Source organism: Penicillium bovifimosum (genome assembly GCF_028826915.1).
Source record: "Penicillium bovifimosum strain IBT 22155 chromosome Unknown utg000005l_segment0_segment0, whole genome shotgun sequence".
Taxonomy (NCBI): Eukaryota; Fungi; Ascomycota; class Eurotiomycetes; order Eurotiales; family Aspergillaceae; genus Penicillium; species Penicillium bovifimosum.
The window spans coordinates 2,040,196-2,054,540 of record NW_026622714.1 but is presented as its reverse complement, the minus strand read 5'-3'; the positions used below and the strand labels follow the sequence as shown (position 1 = coordinate 2,054,540).

The window sequence follows — 14,345 nt, the reverse complement described above, 5'->3', positions numbered from 1 at the left end:
GGGCTTGTTTTCCTCAGCTTGCAGGTTTCTTCTCTTTTTCTTCCTTTTTTTGCCTTTTTCTCGTTGCTTTTCCGAAGAATGCCATAGCTGAAAAATGGGACAAGCCGAGAGAATCGGGGTTTGCCTTGACGTGTATCCACATACCTTCACGGGGAACCAGGACAGGCACTGTGGTTCTAAGCCACCCATTCTGGGTTGATCTTCAATCGCCGATTGAACATGTCTATCTATCAAGACTCGTCCGATGCGTGGCGGCGACCTCGGGACCGGGGACCATGGGGGGACCATATTTTCTGACGTCAGCCCGGGCCCAATTACAACTTTCTGTCCTCGATAAGGTCGAAAGCCCTAACTTTAAAAGGTTCCCGGCGGCATCTATCATTGTCGGGGACCTCGGACTGATATTCCGAACAGATGTAGGTGGTGGTCACCGTGACTTGTCGATCCCGGCCAGGGGTAAGTAATCGCCGTAGGTCCATCACAGATGGTCACCGTGCAGAGTCTGAAGATGGATGTGTAAGCTCCGTAGGTCTGGTCTAATGCAGACCCTTCTCGAACGGGGATACGTGGTCCCCGTGCATAGAGTATGGATTTGATTGAAATTATAAAACCTGAGCCCGCGAACATGGACCTGGGTCGACTGGATTCCAATTCTCTCGTATTCATCATTCGTCTACATTATCTTGCATCATGAGCGTCCCTTCAACCTCGGACGTATCCAGGACCCTGGACCTGGAACGTAATGACAGCGGTCAGTTTCTGAGGAACCACACGGTTCAGAACTTCTCATGGCAGGGCTTGACGGTTACTGTCAAGGATCGTGAGACGAAAAAGCAACGAGATTTGCTCAATGGCATCAGCGGCGATGTGCAAGGTGGTGAGTTATCCCTGTCCTTAGTCTATATCAAGTGTTTGTTATTCATGCTCGGTATACAGGGGAGCTCGTTGCTCTGATGGGTCCTTCGGGCTGTGGCAAGACGACACTTCTTAACGTGCTCGCTCGACGCGCTGTATCATCTGGGGCGAAGGTTTATGGGGAGACCTACGTGAATGATACACAGATCGACTCGCGGACCTTCCAGCAGGTGACCTCCTATGTGGAGCAGGAAGATGCATTGATAGGCTCTTTGACGGTGCAGGAGACGTTGAAGTTCGCCGCGGACCTCTCGTTACCCAGGTATGTCATGTTACAATCAGAGCCGCAACCACCACCCGATACTGACTATTGCCCTTTTCAAACAGTACGGTATCGAAACGTGAGCGCATGGATCGAATCCGCACACTTCTGGAGGCATTCGGTATTCAGAAACAGGCGAACACCCTGGTTGGCACCCCCATTCGCAAGGGTATTAGTGGTGGCCAGAAACGGCGAGTGAGTGTTGCTAGTCAGCTCATCACCAATCCGAGTATTCTGTTTCTGGATGAGCCTACCAGTGGTCTGGACTCAACTGCTAGTTACGAGGTGATCTCATATGTGAAGGAGCTTGCACAAGCCAATAACGTACGTCCATGTCTGCATGATATTATACGCTGATCCTAACCATCTTCATAACAGCTCATCATTATTGCGAGCATCCACCAACCGTCGACGACGACATTCCAGCTCTTTGATAAGCTACTTCTTCTTTCGGCTGGACAGACATGCTATTTCGGACCAATCCCAGCTGTGGAGGGCTACTTCGGTGGCATCGGTTATCCCATCGCGGCGAACACCAACCCGGCTGAGTTCCTCTTGGATATAGTCAGTTCTGATTTCAACCATTCGAAGGAGTTGGCTGTCGACCGAGTCAGTGCCATTCAGTCTGCCTGGGAAGACTCAGGTGAGGCAAACGCGGTGTCGAGACAAGTATCTGAGCGAGTCAGCTCGGCGGAGAAACCAGCGAAAAAGGACTCTATGGGCCAAAGGGCTCGAGCCAGTACCCTTGCGGTTACCTCGGCTCTGCTGCACCGCTCATTCATCAAGTCCTACCGCGATGTCGTCGCCTATGGAATCCGGATCGTGATGTATCTTGGTAAGATTCACCGTGCATTCTTGAAAGTTCGCAGGCGCTAATATGTCACAGGCCTGGCTATCATGATGGGTACAGTGTGGCTACGTCTACATCCATCGCAGGAATACATCCAGCCGTTTATCAACGCTATCGTGAGTGAAACCTATATTCCAGATTCACTGAATACCAAAACTGACATGCATATAGTTCTTTGGGTCTGCTTTCATGTCCTTCATGGCAGTAGCATACGTACCCGCGTTCCTAGAAGACCGCGCAACCTTCACGAAAGAGCGAGCCAACGGTCTCTATGGTGCGACCCCATTCATAGTCTCGAACTTCCTCATTGGACTTCCCTTCCTATGTACGTACACACTCCTCCCCACTCACATGTCCACCCTCTAACCGATCCAAGTCGCGATATCCCTCCTCTTCTCTATCGTGTCATACTGGCTCTCGAATTTCCAACCGACAGCAGAGGCCTTCTTCACATGGATGATGTGGCTATTCCTTGACCTCGTGTGCGCCGAGTCCCTAGTCGTCCTCGTGACATCGATATTCCCAAACTTCGTCATCTCCTTGGCGATTGTCGCATTCGCGAATGGACTCTGGATGAGCGTCGGAGGGTTTTTGGTCCCCCCGACTATCCTCAATCCGTTCTGGAAATATGTGTTCCACTACATCAATTACCAGGTATGGCTGACCCACCTCGATCACAAGTTTTTCTTTTTGTCAGACTGATGGCTAACGGATTCGGTTGTTGGTACAGGCTTATGTCTTCCAGGGTATGATGGTGAACGAATTTGCTCAGCGGAATTACTCTTGCGGTACCGGCTGTCATTGCATGTATGATACTGAGTTGGCGGATCAGTGTCTTATCAAGGGAACTGGGGTGCTGGAGTTGTATGGATATCCCACTGGTCGGACGGGCAAATGGGTTGGTATTCTGGTGGGCATCATTGCGGTGTATCGACTCTTGGGATGGATTGCTCTCTATGTGCGCAAGACTTAGCAGGCTGAAGGGCTGCTATAGCATTGGAGAGACTTCCCTGAGTATAATGGGCATGGATTGGAGTGGGGGCACACATGCTAGTAAAACTTTTGTACATCAGATTGGCTAGAAATAAACAGATAGACGGAACTAGAAAGTATTTCCTTGGAAGGCTGCAATTGTCATATCAGAAAGTCTTATCCGTGAGAACAGCGACAATGCGCCTGATACTCTGACCAGACGCTATAACTAAACCTAAGCCTAGCAAGGTTAGCATTCCAGTAGGTAACATGCCAGTCTCGAAAGGCCAATCACAGGAATACTTGGCTATATGGATATTGTCTGTTGTACCACCCCAGACGATTCGAATTACTCACCTCATGTCCCGAGGTCGTGGTCTAGCTAGGCATATGGCGACAGCGACCTCCCAAGAAAACGTCTATTTACAGGATACAACTACCTAGCAAAGCATAGCTCATAGCTAGCCAAATCGGGAAATAGGATCAACATGCAGGTCATGTACACAGAATGTATACGAAACTTCCATAATGTTTCCGACGCTTCTCTTCCCGCTATACCCACTCAAAGCTCCATCAGTGGCCTCTTCATCCGAATATGCAATAATGCAATAGGTTCGGGCTGATTTCTCTCCATTCATGACTGTCGCCGTAGCATTTATCGGCAATCACCAAAGAGCGGTGAACAGCTCTTCCTTAAAGAGCCGATCTCATCTTGTAGAGCGACGCAAGGGGGCAGGTCTTTGACCTTTATTTAGTCTCCCATTATCCCGAGGGAGGGGAATCAATGAATCAAGGACATTGAATCTTGTCATGAGAGCGTGCTCGTGTAAACTGGATATGCGAGCAAAGCTTATTGGAAGTGGATTTGCCATGCGACAATTGAAATATGGCCCGATGCGTACAGCATATTCTAGTACTCCTAGACTGGATGCTAAGGTTTATGATCGTGCCCGTCAAATGTATACATTAGTGCGTTGTACATCTTGAACACGGCACAATTACTGGAGCTACTGGAGCCGCATGGAGATCCTTAGTTACATTTGGAGCGGAGCCTTTTTCCTAAATGTGATATTCTTCAGCCTCTTTGAGAAATATCCACTACGGCCCGTGCTACTATTTTGATCGGCTTAGGATATCAAATGGTCGGGATATTTGGTTATCATAGACTAAATTGCACAGCTGAAGTCAACGGTTGTTCTAGTGTCAGCCTTGGTTCTGATACTATCCCCGCACGTGCTAAAAGACAATCCAACACACTTCTGGATTTTAGGACGCAAGGGATGTGAAGGATTCCACACTGGTAGGTGATAGACCGTCCGTGCTGCAAGTCATACCGATCTAACCAGTGCTTCCCGATAGAAGGTTCCGGCTATATAGTTCACCACCAGTGAAAACAATACTTAGCCCATGTATAAGAATACTTATAAACTTGTACAGATACATCGTCTGTAAACGTCTGTAAATCAATTGCACATTCTGCTCCCAGGTTTCTCACCAGTATGAGTCACGGTCGAAAGATGTGCTGCACGCGGAGAAGGGAAAGGCCCAAAGATAGCCTGCCACATGGACGAGGGGTCTCTGACGACGAATGCCATGCAGTGCTCAGTCCCTCTTTTGCCTCTAGTGCCGTTTGACGTCTGCGGTATTCACGGCAAAGTAAAGCTGCCTCACTCCACAGTGGCAATTCTGCTAGACTTGCTCGTTCCTACATACAGATGTCTGCCTACATAGTAGATGAAAAGAGCAGGAGTCACTTTCGCAGTGTTGAGTTGTAGCCTGTTTACAGGCTGTCATCCCCACCGACTTTTTGTGTGTACCAGATACATTGTCATTGTATTTGAGGCCCTGCCTGCATTGACCAACGTATAGAATAGGGTAATAGGAACACACAGCAGTTCAAGGAAAAGAGGAAGTAGAATTGCCCCTTGGGAAAGAAATAACCGAATTTTGCCAGAGGGAGGCATCCTTTTTCAATTAACAAGGAAGACCCTTCACGGTGGAGGCGATCATTGGGCCGCAAACATGGTTGGGCGTTACCAACTCAAAGGTATTAGGGAGAAATAGGAATGCGACATAGGTAACCAGCACAAAAACCAATTCAGACACGGGATAGAAAAAGAAAACTACAAACAGAAAAGAAGTCAAAGTAAATCCAAAGTAGGATGTAACACAACAACAGTACACAGTAAAATAAGAATAAGAGCAGAGAGACCAACCATGGATCCCAGTAGCCAAAACCAAGGATTTCCCCTCCAGCGGGTCCCGAGCTTAAAAGGAAGTATGTACACAGAAAAAGCAGAGAGATACATACAATCGAAGTATTCCCAGGTACCATACATAATTCTAAAGAGACTAAATCGATAAACGGATGACGCTATCCCCCACTTTGTTCTTTTTTTTTTTTCTACCCTTTTACGTTGGGTACCGAGAGCCTCTTCGTGAGACCTATGATTTTTCCTTTTCCCTAGGTTTTTTTTATTTCTTTTTTGCTAACCTTCGGGTGTTTACTCTTTCTCTTCCTCTCTTCCTCTCTCTCTCTTTCTTTCTCTAGATCCCTCTTTCTTAGAGCTTCTCTCTACCTTCCTCCCATTCTCTGTCGAGATTCCATATCTCAGAACGACCCCTCACTTCTTTTTTTTATCGCTGCCCATCGACTCCACTCTCCCCACTGGGTTCTAAGACCGTCAGGCAGAGGACCTTAAATTCTCAACCCAACCTCTGCACCTGCAGTGCGCTCCACCATTCATCGTCTGCCAGAGAGGCCATTTTCGACTTTTTTTTCCATCTCTTTCTTTGACCCAACGCTTCCGCCCGACTCTTAGCCTGACATTCCCACCAATTTCGATGGAGACATTGCGATCTGAAAAGTACCATCTTGCTCTATCCGCTTGACAGAACCGGTTGTCCGTTGCCTGCCATCGCCCGCTGCGATCGGCAGGTCCGCTTACTTGTCTGAGTGGCCCGCTTGGGTTGGGCACTGGGGAGAAGAAAAGAGAAGCCCGTTCCGAACAGATCCAGAACAGGGTTGAGAGGGGCAAGAATAATATCTATTCTGACTCATTGTCAAAGAGGACCATTAGCTTCCTGTAAGTCCACCATCTTCTGGAGCCCTGTGGGAGCCACCCACGTCGCCCTTGTCGGAAGGGGACCAACCCTGATTTTTTATTTTTTTACGTTAGACACCCGATCGCCTTGCAGCCCACATAATGGCCAGTAAGGGCCCCCGGCCTGCCTGCGTCGAGGATTACGACGAAGAACGCAACGCTGCTCTACCCGCCACTAGGCTGTCTGCCAATATTGCTGCCAATTCAGCTGCCAAAATATCCTCCAGGTTGGAAAGATTCCAGGAGCCGCTGATCGACGGCGCCAGTGACTCAGGTTATTCTAGTCGCACCGCCGCTACGCTTGACAGCACCCAATCTGCTCCTTCAGGCGGAAGGAGCCCACCGATCCCTCTTAAGCTGGACACCCCCAGACGTTCCGACCTCACCAGGAAAAGTTCGACCAGAGAACGAAAGGACAAAGAACGATCTAGACTGCCGGAGGAGACGATGGTTGGTGCCTATCCGGGCGCTGCCCATCATGCTCATGTGCCCCGGTCGTCGTCCAAGTCTCATCGACGAGAACCTTCCCGCACCCACCAATATCACGACAACTACTACGACTACGCCACCACTCAATACCATTCATCCACCCCGGTTGATCATCGACAAAGTGACTATTCCTACTATCCACCGTCACGACCCCCCGTCCCAGAATACTCCTCGTCCCCGCACACTGCTCGATATCCCGGCGGCGCCATAGAGAGCATCCACGTCAGTCATTCTGGTCGACCGAGTCGCTCCCACTCCTATCACAATTACCACTCAAACGGACGCCCCATGAGCTTTCACGGGATGCCACATGGAATGGGCTCTCCAATGCTGCCCCCGATGTACCAGCCGCATGAATATGGCCCTCCACCCGCCAACTCGGCATACATGCAGCAGTATTCCTCGTCGCCATATGGAGCCTCCTCCTACTACGCACCATCAGTCTCGGATTACCCTCCCTCGGATTATCCACGAGAGCGATCCCAGTCCCGGGAACCATCGTCACGCCGTCGGTCTTCCTCGATCTACGGGCCCCCACCACCTCCACCGATGGACTCCGGAGATTATTTCCCATGGCATGAGGATGAGCCGCCTCTGGAACGTTATTCTTCGCGGGATACCCACGAGCGACCTCCCCCAAGGCACCAGGAATACGATGAGGACTATTATCGTATGCCACCCCCGGGAGCCAAGCCCAGGCCCAAGCCCAGAACTGCCCCGCAGATTCACCAGGCAACGCGGCCAGAGCGGCCAGACCCACCACGCAAAGTGCATACAACCGCCGGTATAATTCACTCGCAGCGTCGTCCATCCAGAGGGATGGACCGAGGCATGGACAGAGATGCAGACCGCATGGATATGTCCGAGCTTGCGGGGGCCTTGCCGGTAGTTCAGGATCGGGCACATCGTCGCCTGTCAAGGGACGCCCCACAGCTGGAGAGAACCCACAGCCTACGAGATCACCGACGATCTACGTCTTACCAGGACGATCGACGGTCTGCTCAGGTGGCCGTGGCGAGCTCGCGGCGGCGGAAGCCAACCGAATACTATTACGATGAACCATCCAACGCCGGCGTGGACCTTGAAGACCGCGAACGCGAGGCTGAAGACTACCAGGCAGCTCGCTCTGGCCGAGCATCAGCTACTGCACTGCCTCTTTCTGCAGAGGCCTTGCTCCCTACTAAAGCGTCTCACCGCAACGGGAGCGAGAGCAGCAGCCAGAAAAGCCGGAGCAGCCATGGCAGTGGCACAGGCTCGCGGAAGGAAGACGACAAGAACATGACCCTTACGTTGAACGGATTTCAAATTGGATTTACACAAGAAGCAGTCGCTGGAAAGTCTATTAACATTCGGTCTGGGCAGACTGGGGCTGTACGATTGAACATCGGCGGCCCGCGGCCTCCCAAGCAGTATGTGAACGGCACCGGTTCTGATTATACGGGTGGCTCCAGCCGCCGGGAGCTTGAAGATGTGCGGCGTCCTCGGGAGGACAGGCGGTCGGAGCGATCTATTCGCCGAAACAGCCAGTCAGCCTACGGAGGTACCCGCTACCATTGATCTTGCTTTCCCACCTCGTTAGATCTTGTGCTTATTTTCGGTTTCTTTCCGTTTTTCATTTTGGTTACGTATATCTGTTGTGATTCTATTCTGTGTCTGCATAGCCATTTGTGCTGGGCCTGGTTCGTTTGTCAAAAGTTTCGATTGCTTTGGTGGTCTCTTCAGGATCGGGTTGTGGCCGGAACCCAAAAGAAAAGATGGTATTTTTACCTAAAGTGAGAAACCGTTGGGCGACTTTGGAACAGGCTGGACTTTGTCGTGAAGTCTAGATCCGCCTTATTGCCCACGGGTCTTGCTTAACTGGGAGGACTTTTTGTGTGTGATTTCAATTGCAACTGCTGTTTCGATTTTCTTTTATATTTTTTGTGTGCTTGGGCAAAACGGTCGGGCACGACGCCCTATTGATCTGTCTGTTATGGCGATATGATTGTACGATTCTGATGACCTGGAATGACAAGTCTGATGTGCTTTACTTTCTGATGTCTCCCTTTTTGTCAGCGTTTCATGTATAGCCTTTCTTGTCATTGGGCCTGTGTCTTTCTCCCGGTTACTTTGTTCGCGATTCCGAGTGGCGGAGAGAGATTATACCCATGTCTGTTTACTTGTCATGTCTCAACGGGTCATCTTTTTCTTTGGCCATATCTACTACGACTTTACGTGTTTTGTTGGTCTCTGGTTGTCCCTCATGGACTGTGCCTCGTAGGATATCTTGGCTTTGTATTGTTCCCATTCAACCTGGCAATTTGGTTGCTTTTTTATTTCTGCTTCCGCATTCATTGGTCTTGATACTTGCTTCCTCTCTGCTTTTGCTGATTGTTGGTTTTGATACCCCGCAAGCTGTCTGGGCGTGATCACAGATTTTGACTGTGAAGGACTGCTGATTAGAGCTTATCTTGAGCGGGAGGCTTTTGTTAACTTCAAATCTTGAAATAATTGATACACTAAGAACCTCAATCTCTGATGCGCCATGCTTTCAGCTGTAGATATGTTGACGTTGATTTCAAGTTGTAACAAAACTCTTTTTATAACTAGATCGACCCACGGATCCACGGGTGGCCCCGGGCCAGTGTGGGGGTTGATGTAAGCGGGTTGCCCGTGACAACGATCAGCGTAAACACAGTTCCCAGCCTCTCTTCCAACCTCCTCAATTTCGTACAGGGAATTACGTCTGATCATAACTTGGTGGGTGATTTCCCATCTCTTTATTCTTCATATTTTATTAACACCCATCTAGACTCTGTGCTGCCCCATCTTCCACGTTTTCTACCCACATTCCACGACCACATTCCATCGTGTCAAAGGGCGATCTCTATCTAGATCTGGTGCGGATTACTTGCTTTAATGTGAGTTCACGACTCTGAATTCCCAACGTTGATGGCATCCGATGTACTAATTTTCAACTAGTGAGTCTCGTCTTGAGCCGCGTGCTCTTGACCACTCTAATCTCATCATGCCTCCAGTCTGGCCGACCGATGCTTCACCCGACGTTCCAGCATCCGCAGCTGCTGGGCTTTATGTTCGGGATGCTGGCATTGACGATACCGCAGACACAACGCCTTCCGTGAATCTCATAACCCGCACCCTCTTGCCCCGCGCAGAGACCACAACAAAATCCCATAAACCAACCTATGGCCAAGGCACGGTCGATCCACACAGCATCAAGATGCAAGGCCTGATGGCCTTGTTCGCCATCATCGGACTAGTTTTTGTGTTGGGAGGAATCTGGTTCTTCTTTTGGGCCAAGAACGGCGGGTTCGTCTGGCGCAAGGGCGACTGGGATGACTACAAATCCACAGTTCTACGACGAAAAGGACCCGATGGTCGGACTCTGAGTAACGCCACCAAGAGTACTCGACTTGGTGGCGGAAGTGTCGTTGGCAAAGGCTACACAGACGACGGGTACTCGTACACAGATGGAACCTACACCGAAACAGCGACGACCGTTACCAACGAAAAACCACGACGCAAGCGGTTCAGAGAAACCGCCAAAGAAAAGCTCCTACAACGCAACAAGCACGCGCAATGGGAAGGCGCAGACGATGCCGATGTGCGCGCCTACCGGGAAGAGAAGCCTGCTCGCATTGGCGGTATGAACCGCGAAGCCGACGGAACTTACCACGGCAGCGACTACGACACTTCCGCGCCACCTACCACCTATTACCAGAGTGAGATGAGTCAATCGCAGGACTTTGCCTACGAGCAGCCACGTCATCAGCCGCGTCGCGATCCCTCTGGGTTTTCATTCACTGAAGGCAGCGAGGATGTCATCAGCCAAGTCACCGGAGAGCCAAGAATTCGTGATCCATCCACTCGTCGCCACAACCGCCGTCGTGAGCGTGGTGCCCATGCTCCGCCATCCGCCCCGTCGTCGCGTACTAGCAGCCCCCGCAAGCACCGTGAGCGCCGCGTGCCTCCCGGCCACTTCACGGAGCCGCTGGATCTCTCGTCTGTGGGCTCTCGTGCTGAGTACCAGTACTCTAATGTTGACACTGAGGACTCTGGTACCAAGAGTTACAAGCACCCGATTCCGGGCTTGACGAAGGGATACCGCCGCGACGGACGAAGAAGCCGCCGTGATAGTCTGAGTGATAGTGAGGGCGAGACAGAGTACTCCTGAGTTATGACTGCGTTTTGGACCCCTGACGTATCATATGTCCAACTTGATGTTTGGGATCTGGTTTTGAATGTTGAATGTGTTTTTATTTCTTTTTGGGAAATGGGATCAGCGATACTTTCTGGCTTTCTGCCGATAGGCTTACGGGTATGAATATGGGAACTTGTTTGGATCATGTAAATAATGAACAGAATTATGATGTGAATTGACTGAATTTCGAAGCAAGGCGGATCGTTCAAGTCAATGAGTTGGAGCTGCGCTAATGAGTTACTTTGTGATTTGATATTGGCCTGTAGCCTTTCCAGACGCGTGTTGGAATTATAATCCTGCTGCGCCAATTCGTTTTCCTGTCCGTTATTCTTGTTCTCAAGGGCGAAATAGGACACAGTGACATGTTGGAGCTTGTCGATGGTGCGATTGACGGCTGCGAGAATGTCCTGCGCGTAGGTTGTCGATAGTTAGGAGATTCTAGTTGCTCCGCAATGCAGTCCGTAAATAGTCTCCCTCGCACCCGTCTTTGCCGTACCACGTGCCGCACCATGTGCCGCATCTCTCGGATCCGATAGCGATTTGCTGAGGCATAGGGCTCCCCCTTAGAAGTTACGCCACCTTGGCATTGATCACGGGGATTGGCTCAGGGGGCGGCGCAGGAGTGTGAGGCCGACTGGTTGGTTTATTAGCGGGGCAGACTTGGGAGAGTCAACAGGTAAGGGTGCTACATGAATCGGGTGAATGTGATAGTTGATAACCCTCCCAACTCAATGGGTTTCGTGGGGGCCACTGCTCGCTTCCCGTGACATGTTTATCCTTCCCTATTATCTGTTATCTCAGGTCTAGCAGAGCCAAAAGTTGGGCGCTGTGTATATTGCTTTTGGGAATGCACCCTCTGAAGAAAGTGGGGGTCGTGGTCGTGTTGCAGAGTCTCGGATGTTGCGCAGCTCAATGTTCTTCCATCACATTGTGTCTCATCCTGCCATGGGTTTGGAGATGGAGCAGCGCATGAACTTATGCAACAGTTGGGAAGGCAGACTTCAATTCTGTTGTTGGTCAAGGAATCTGGGGTGATTGGCGGCTACATCAGTGATATCGTGACGAGCTTCGATGATAATGCAGATTGATATAGCCAACTGCCCCGCGATGGGGTGAGTCCGTGTGACCCCTGGCCAGAGATGTCACTATATGAGTCTTGCAGTATAGTCGTCTATCACATCTCGCACGAACGGACGCAGGTACCAACATACAGAAGTGTTGGTAAGCAGGACCCTGTCAGGTACGTGATCAAAGTTGAATCTCCAGGGCAATGCCGTTGATAACCGGACACTTTCGAAGTAAAACGAGGGGGCATTGTCCCTTCGTAAACTGACCCTTCTTCCAAGGGTGTTGTGAGAGAAAGATATCACAGACTCGATGCTCAAATCCATCCAATGGCCATTTCTCCGCTATCTCCTCTGTGAATTAGCGCCTGCGCTTGTGTCAAATTTGTGGTTTGGTTGGTCACCCACAGACGCATGAAATGCAGCTGTACGCCCATTGTAATCCATGTAGATCACGCACGGGCAGATTTTGTTCACATCAAACTGGGGATCTATTGGAATCCTCCGATGACCGGCAGATCATGTGCTAGTTGCAAAACCTCTCTCCCGCGACTCCGGCGAGTAGGCGCTTGACATAAACCAACTTCATTCATGGATACGCGCCATGCATATCGAGCTCGGAGCAACATGTGGCAATTGACGGACCGAGCCGCGAGACATAACTGTTGGTTCCTGAACCGGATTGCAATCCGATAAAGTCTTTATAGAGCCCTCCCCCAAGGCCTTGACTGTGTCAATCTGATCTCTCCTGGTTTATCTTGAATAACAGATATGTAACAGTCATGGCTCTGACACTCCAGGAATTCAACCTTGAATACAACAGATGGATCCGGTCTCTGAATGATTCCTCTGGTGAGTAATCACAGCCCTATATCAAGGAGGATACCCTATAGCTGACTCGGATCGAAGGGAATCTCTATTATACATGGGACCAGTCAGGTGGCTCATGGACCGCTGCGACCACAGTTCAAGGTTCGAGGTAATTGGATCCACTCTTTAATTGTGAGAATGTTCGGGGATCTAATGTGTTTGACTATAGCATCCCGGTGCGCCAAAGCCCCTCGACACCCACATCCTCTAAGCCCAACGATGCATACGGACATCGGGCCCCATTTCCCGGGGTAGGCCGCCATGCAAGTCGACCAGACGCACAGCGGCCTGGCCGGCAGGGTCACAGCACTGGGTATCCCAAGGATCAAAGGGAAAGCAATTCCCGATTGCCAGATGCTGGGCACCAGAAGCTCGCCAATGTTCATCGTGTGGATAGTGGTATCTACCTCCAAGAGCGAACAGGGCGCAAAGCAGGTCGCGCCAGCGTATCCGAGGGTAGCGATACCACATCCTCGTCCAGAAGTGAGTCAAGTGATGCGTCCATGTCGCAGATCAGCATCGAGAGTCTTGCGGATCAGCCAGCCTCGGCAATGGTGCTAGCCCACAAGGCTAGCAGTTCTAGTCATCGAAATGACCCCATTCCCGGTGATCTACGTCAGAGGTATGAGATGAAGGTGGTGAGTACTAGCCTTTTGTCCATTATATTGGTTAGTTGACTGACTTGAAACTAGCAAAAATCGTCATTGGAGCCATCATACGTGATCACTGGCAGTGGTTGCAATCGTGAGACGCTGGATCCTCGTAAGTAATAGACGAAAACATTTTCACTGCATGGTTGGCACAATGTACTGATCAATTAATTCCTCCAATCAGGGTATACGAGACAAGCCAGCAAGTATTTCAAAGTCGGCAAGGTATGCTCACATCTCCAAGCGTCTCAGTTCCCAGAAACAATATTAATGACCGATATTACATAGGTCTTCGCAATGCTCTGGCATGAAAATGCCGGCTCAAATGGAACCATTCTCAGCGAGAAAGCCCAAGCAAGTCCATTCACCAAGGGCAAGTTCCAAGAGCCCATATACAGTAGCATCCGCCGCATGATAGTCGTGAAAGAGCAGAGAGGCTGCTGTTGGTGTGTGTACGTGTCCGAATCCAGTTGACCTCGCTTGTGTCAATAAGATACTGATCCCTTTTTAGACCAGTCCTTACCTACGGCGGACAAGGTGTCGCTAAAGCCGGCATCGACCGCAACAAGCATGCTATTATTCATATGCGAGGCGATAAGCCCCGGGTTCAGCGGGGTGAGCCCCGGATGGTGAAAGAGCCCTTGGAGGTTGTACCGGCCAAGTTCGACTCGAAGCTGGATTGTATGTCTCGGGTTAACTTCGGCAAGATCTATACTGTCGAGCACAACGTCAAAGTCTTTCCTGTAGGCAAGATCTCGGAAGCATCAAGACTGAGATTCCTTGAATATGCTCGAAGTGAGTTTTTGTGATTTAGTGCGACTCAACGAGGTTCTTGTATACACTTCCATGTTAATTTATTCAATTCAAATTATCAGAATATCCACATATCAGTCCCAAGACTAGACAAGAGGTTTCCGTAGCAAGCATGGACTGCATGGCAGCCATTGAATGAAGTGAAGCTTGATTGT

General features: G+C 50.2%; 4 protein-coding genes across 4 annotated transcripts; all 4 read left to right on the top strand.

Annotated features, from left to right (window-relative positions):
- Positions 1–690: 690 nt before the first annotated feature.
- Positions 691–3,000, top strand: N7515_005943 (putative ABC transporter; the record flags this gene model as incomplete). Its single annotated transcript, XM_056666687.1, has 8 exons — positions 691–877; positions 937–1,177; positions 1,243–1,501; positions 1,556–2,012; positions 2,064–2,143; positions 2,199–2,352; positions 2,404–2,681; positions 2,758–3,000. The coding sequence occupies 8 exons, from the start codon at positions 691–693 to the stop codon at positions 2,998–3,000; spliced, it is 1,899 nt and encodes a 632-aa protein (XP_056520283.1).
- Positions 3,001–6,205: 3,205 nt separating this feature from the next.
- N7515_005942 (uncharacterized protein) lies at positions 6,206–8,149 on the top strand (the record flags this gene model as incomplete). Its single annotated transcript, XM_056666686.1, has 1 exon — positions 6,206–8,149. One exon carries the CDS (start codon positions 6,206–6,208, stop codon positions 8,147–8,149), a length of 1,944 nt encoding a protein of 647 aa, XP_056520282.1.
- Positions 8,150–9,599: 1,450 nt separating this feature from the next.
- On the top strand, positions 9,600–10,766 carry N7515_005941 (uncharacterized protein; the record flags this gene model as incomplete). The annotated part of the gene is made up of 1 exon (XM_056666685.1): positions 9,600–10,766. One exon carries the CDS (start codon positions 9,600–9,602, stop codon positions 10,764–10,766), a length of 1,167 nt encoding a protein of 388 aa, XP_056520281.1.
- A 1,873-nt stretch (positions 10,767–12,639) lies between these two features.
- On the top strand, positions 12,640–14,186 carry N7515_005940 (uncharacterized protein; the record flags this gene model as incomplete). Its single annotated transcript, XM_056666684.1, has 7 exons — positions 12,640–12,709; positions 12,767–12,836; positions 12,897–13,365; positions 13,420–13,489; positions 13,562–13,602; positions 13,666–13,829; positions 13,889–14,186. 7 exons carry the CDS (start codon positions 12,640–12,642, stop codon positions 14,184–14,186), a joined length of 1,182 nt encoding a protein of 393 aa, XP_056520280.1.
- Positions 14,187–14,345: the final 159 nt, after the last annotated feature.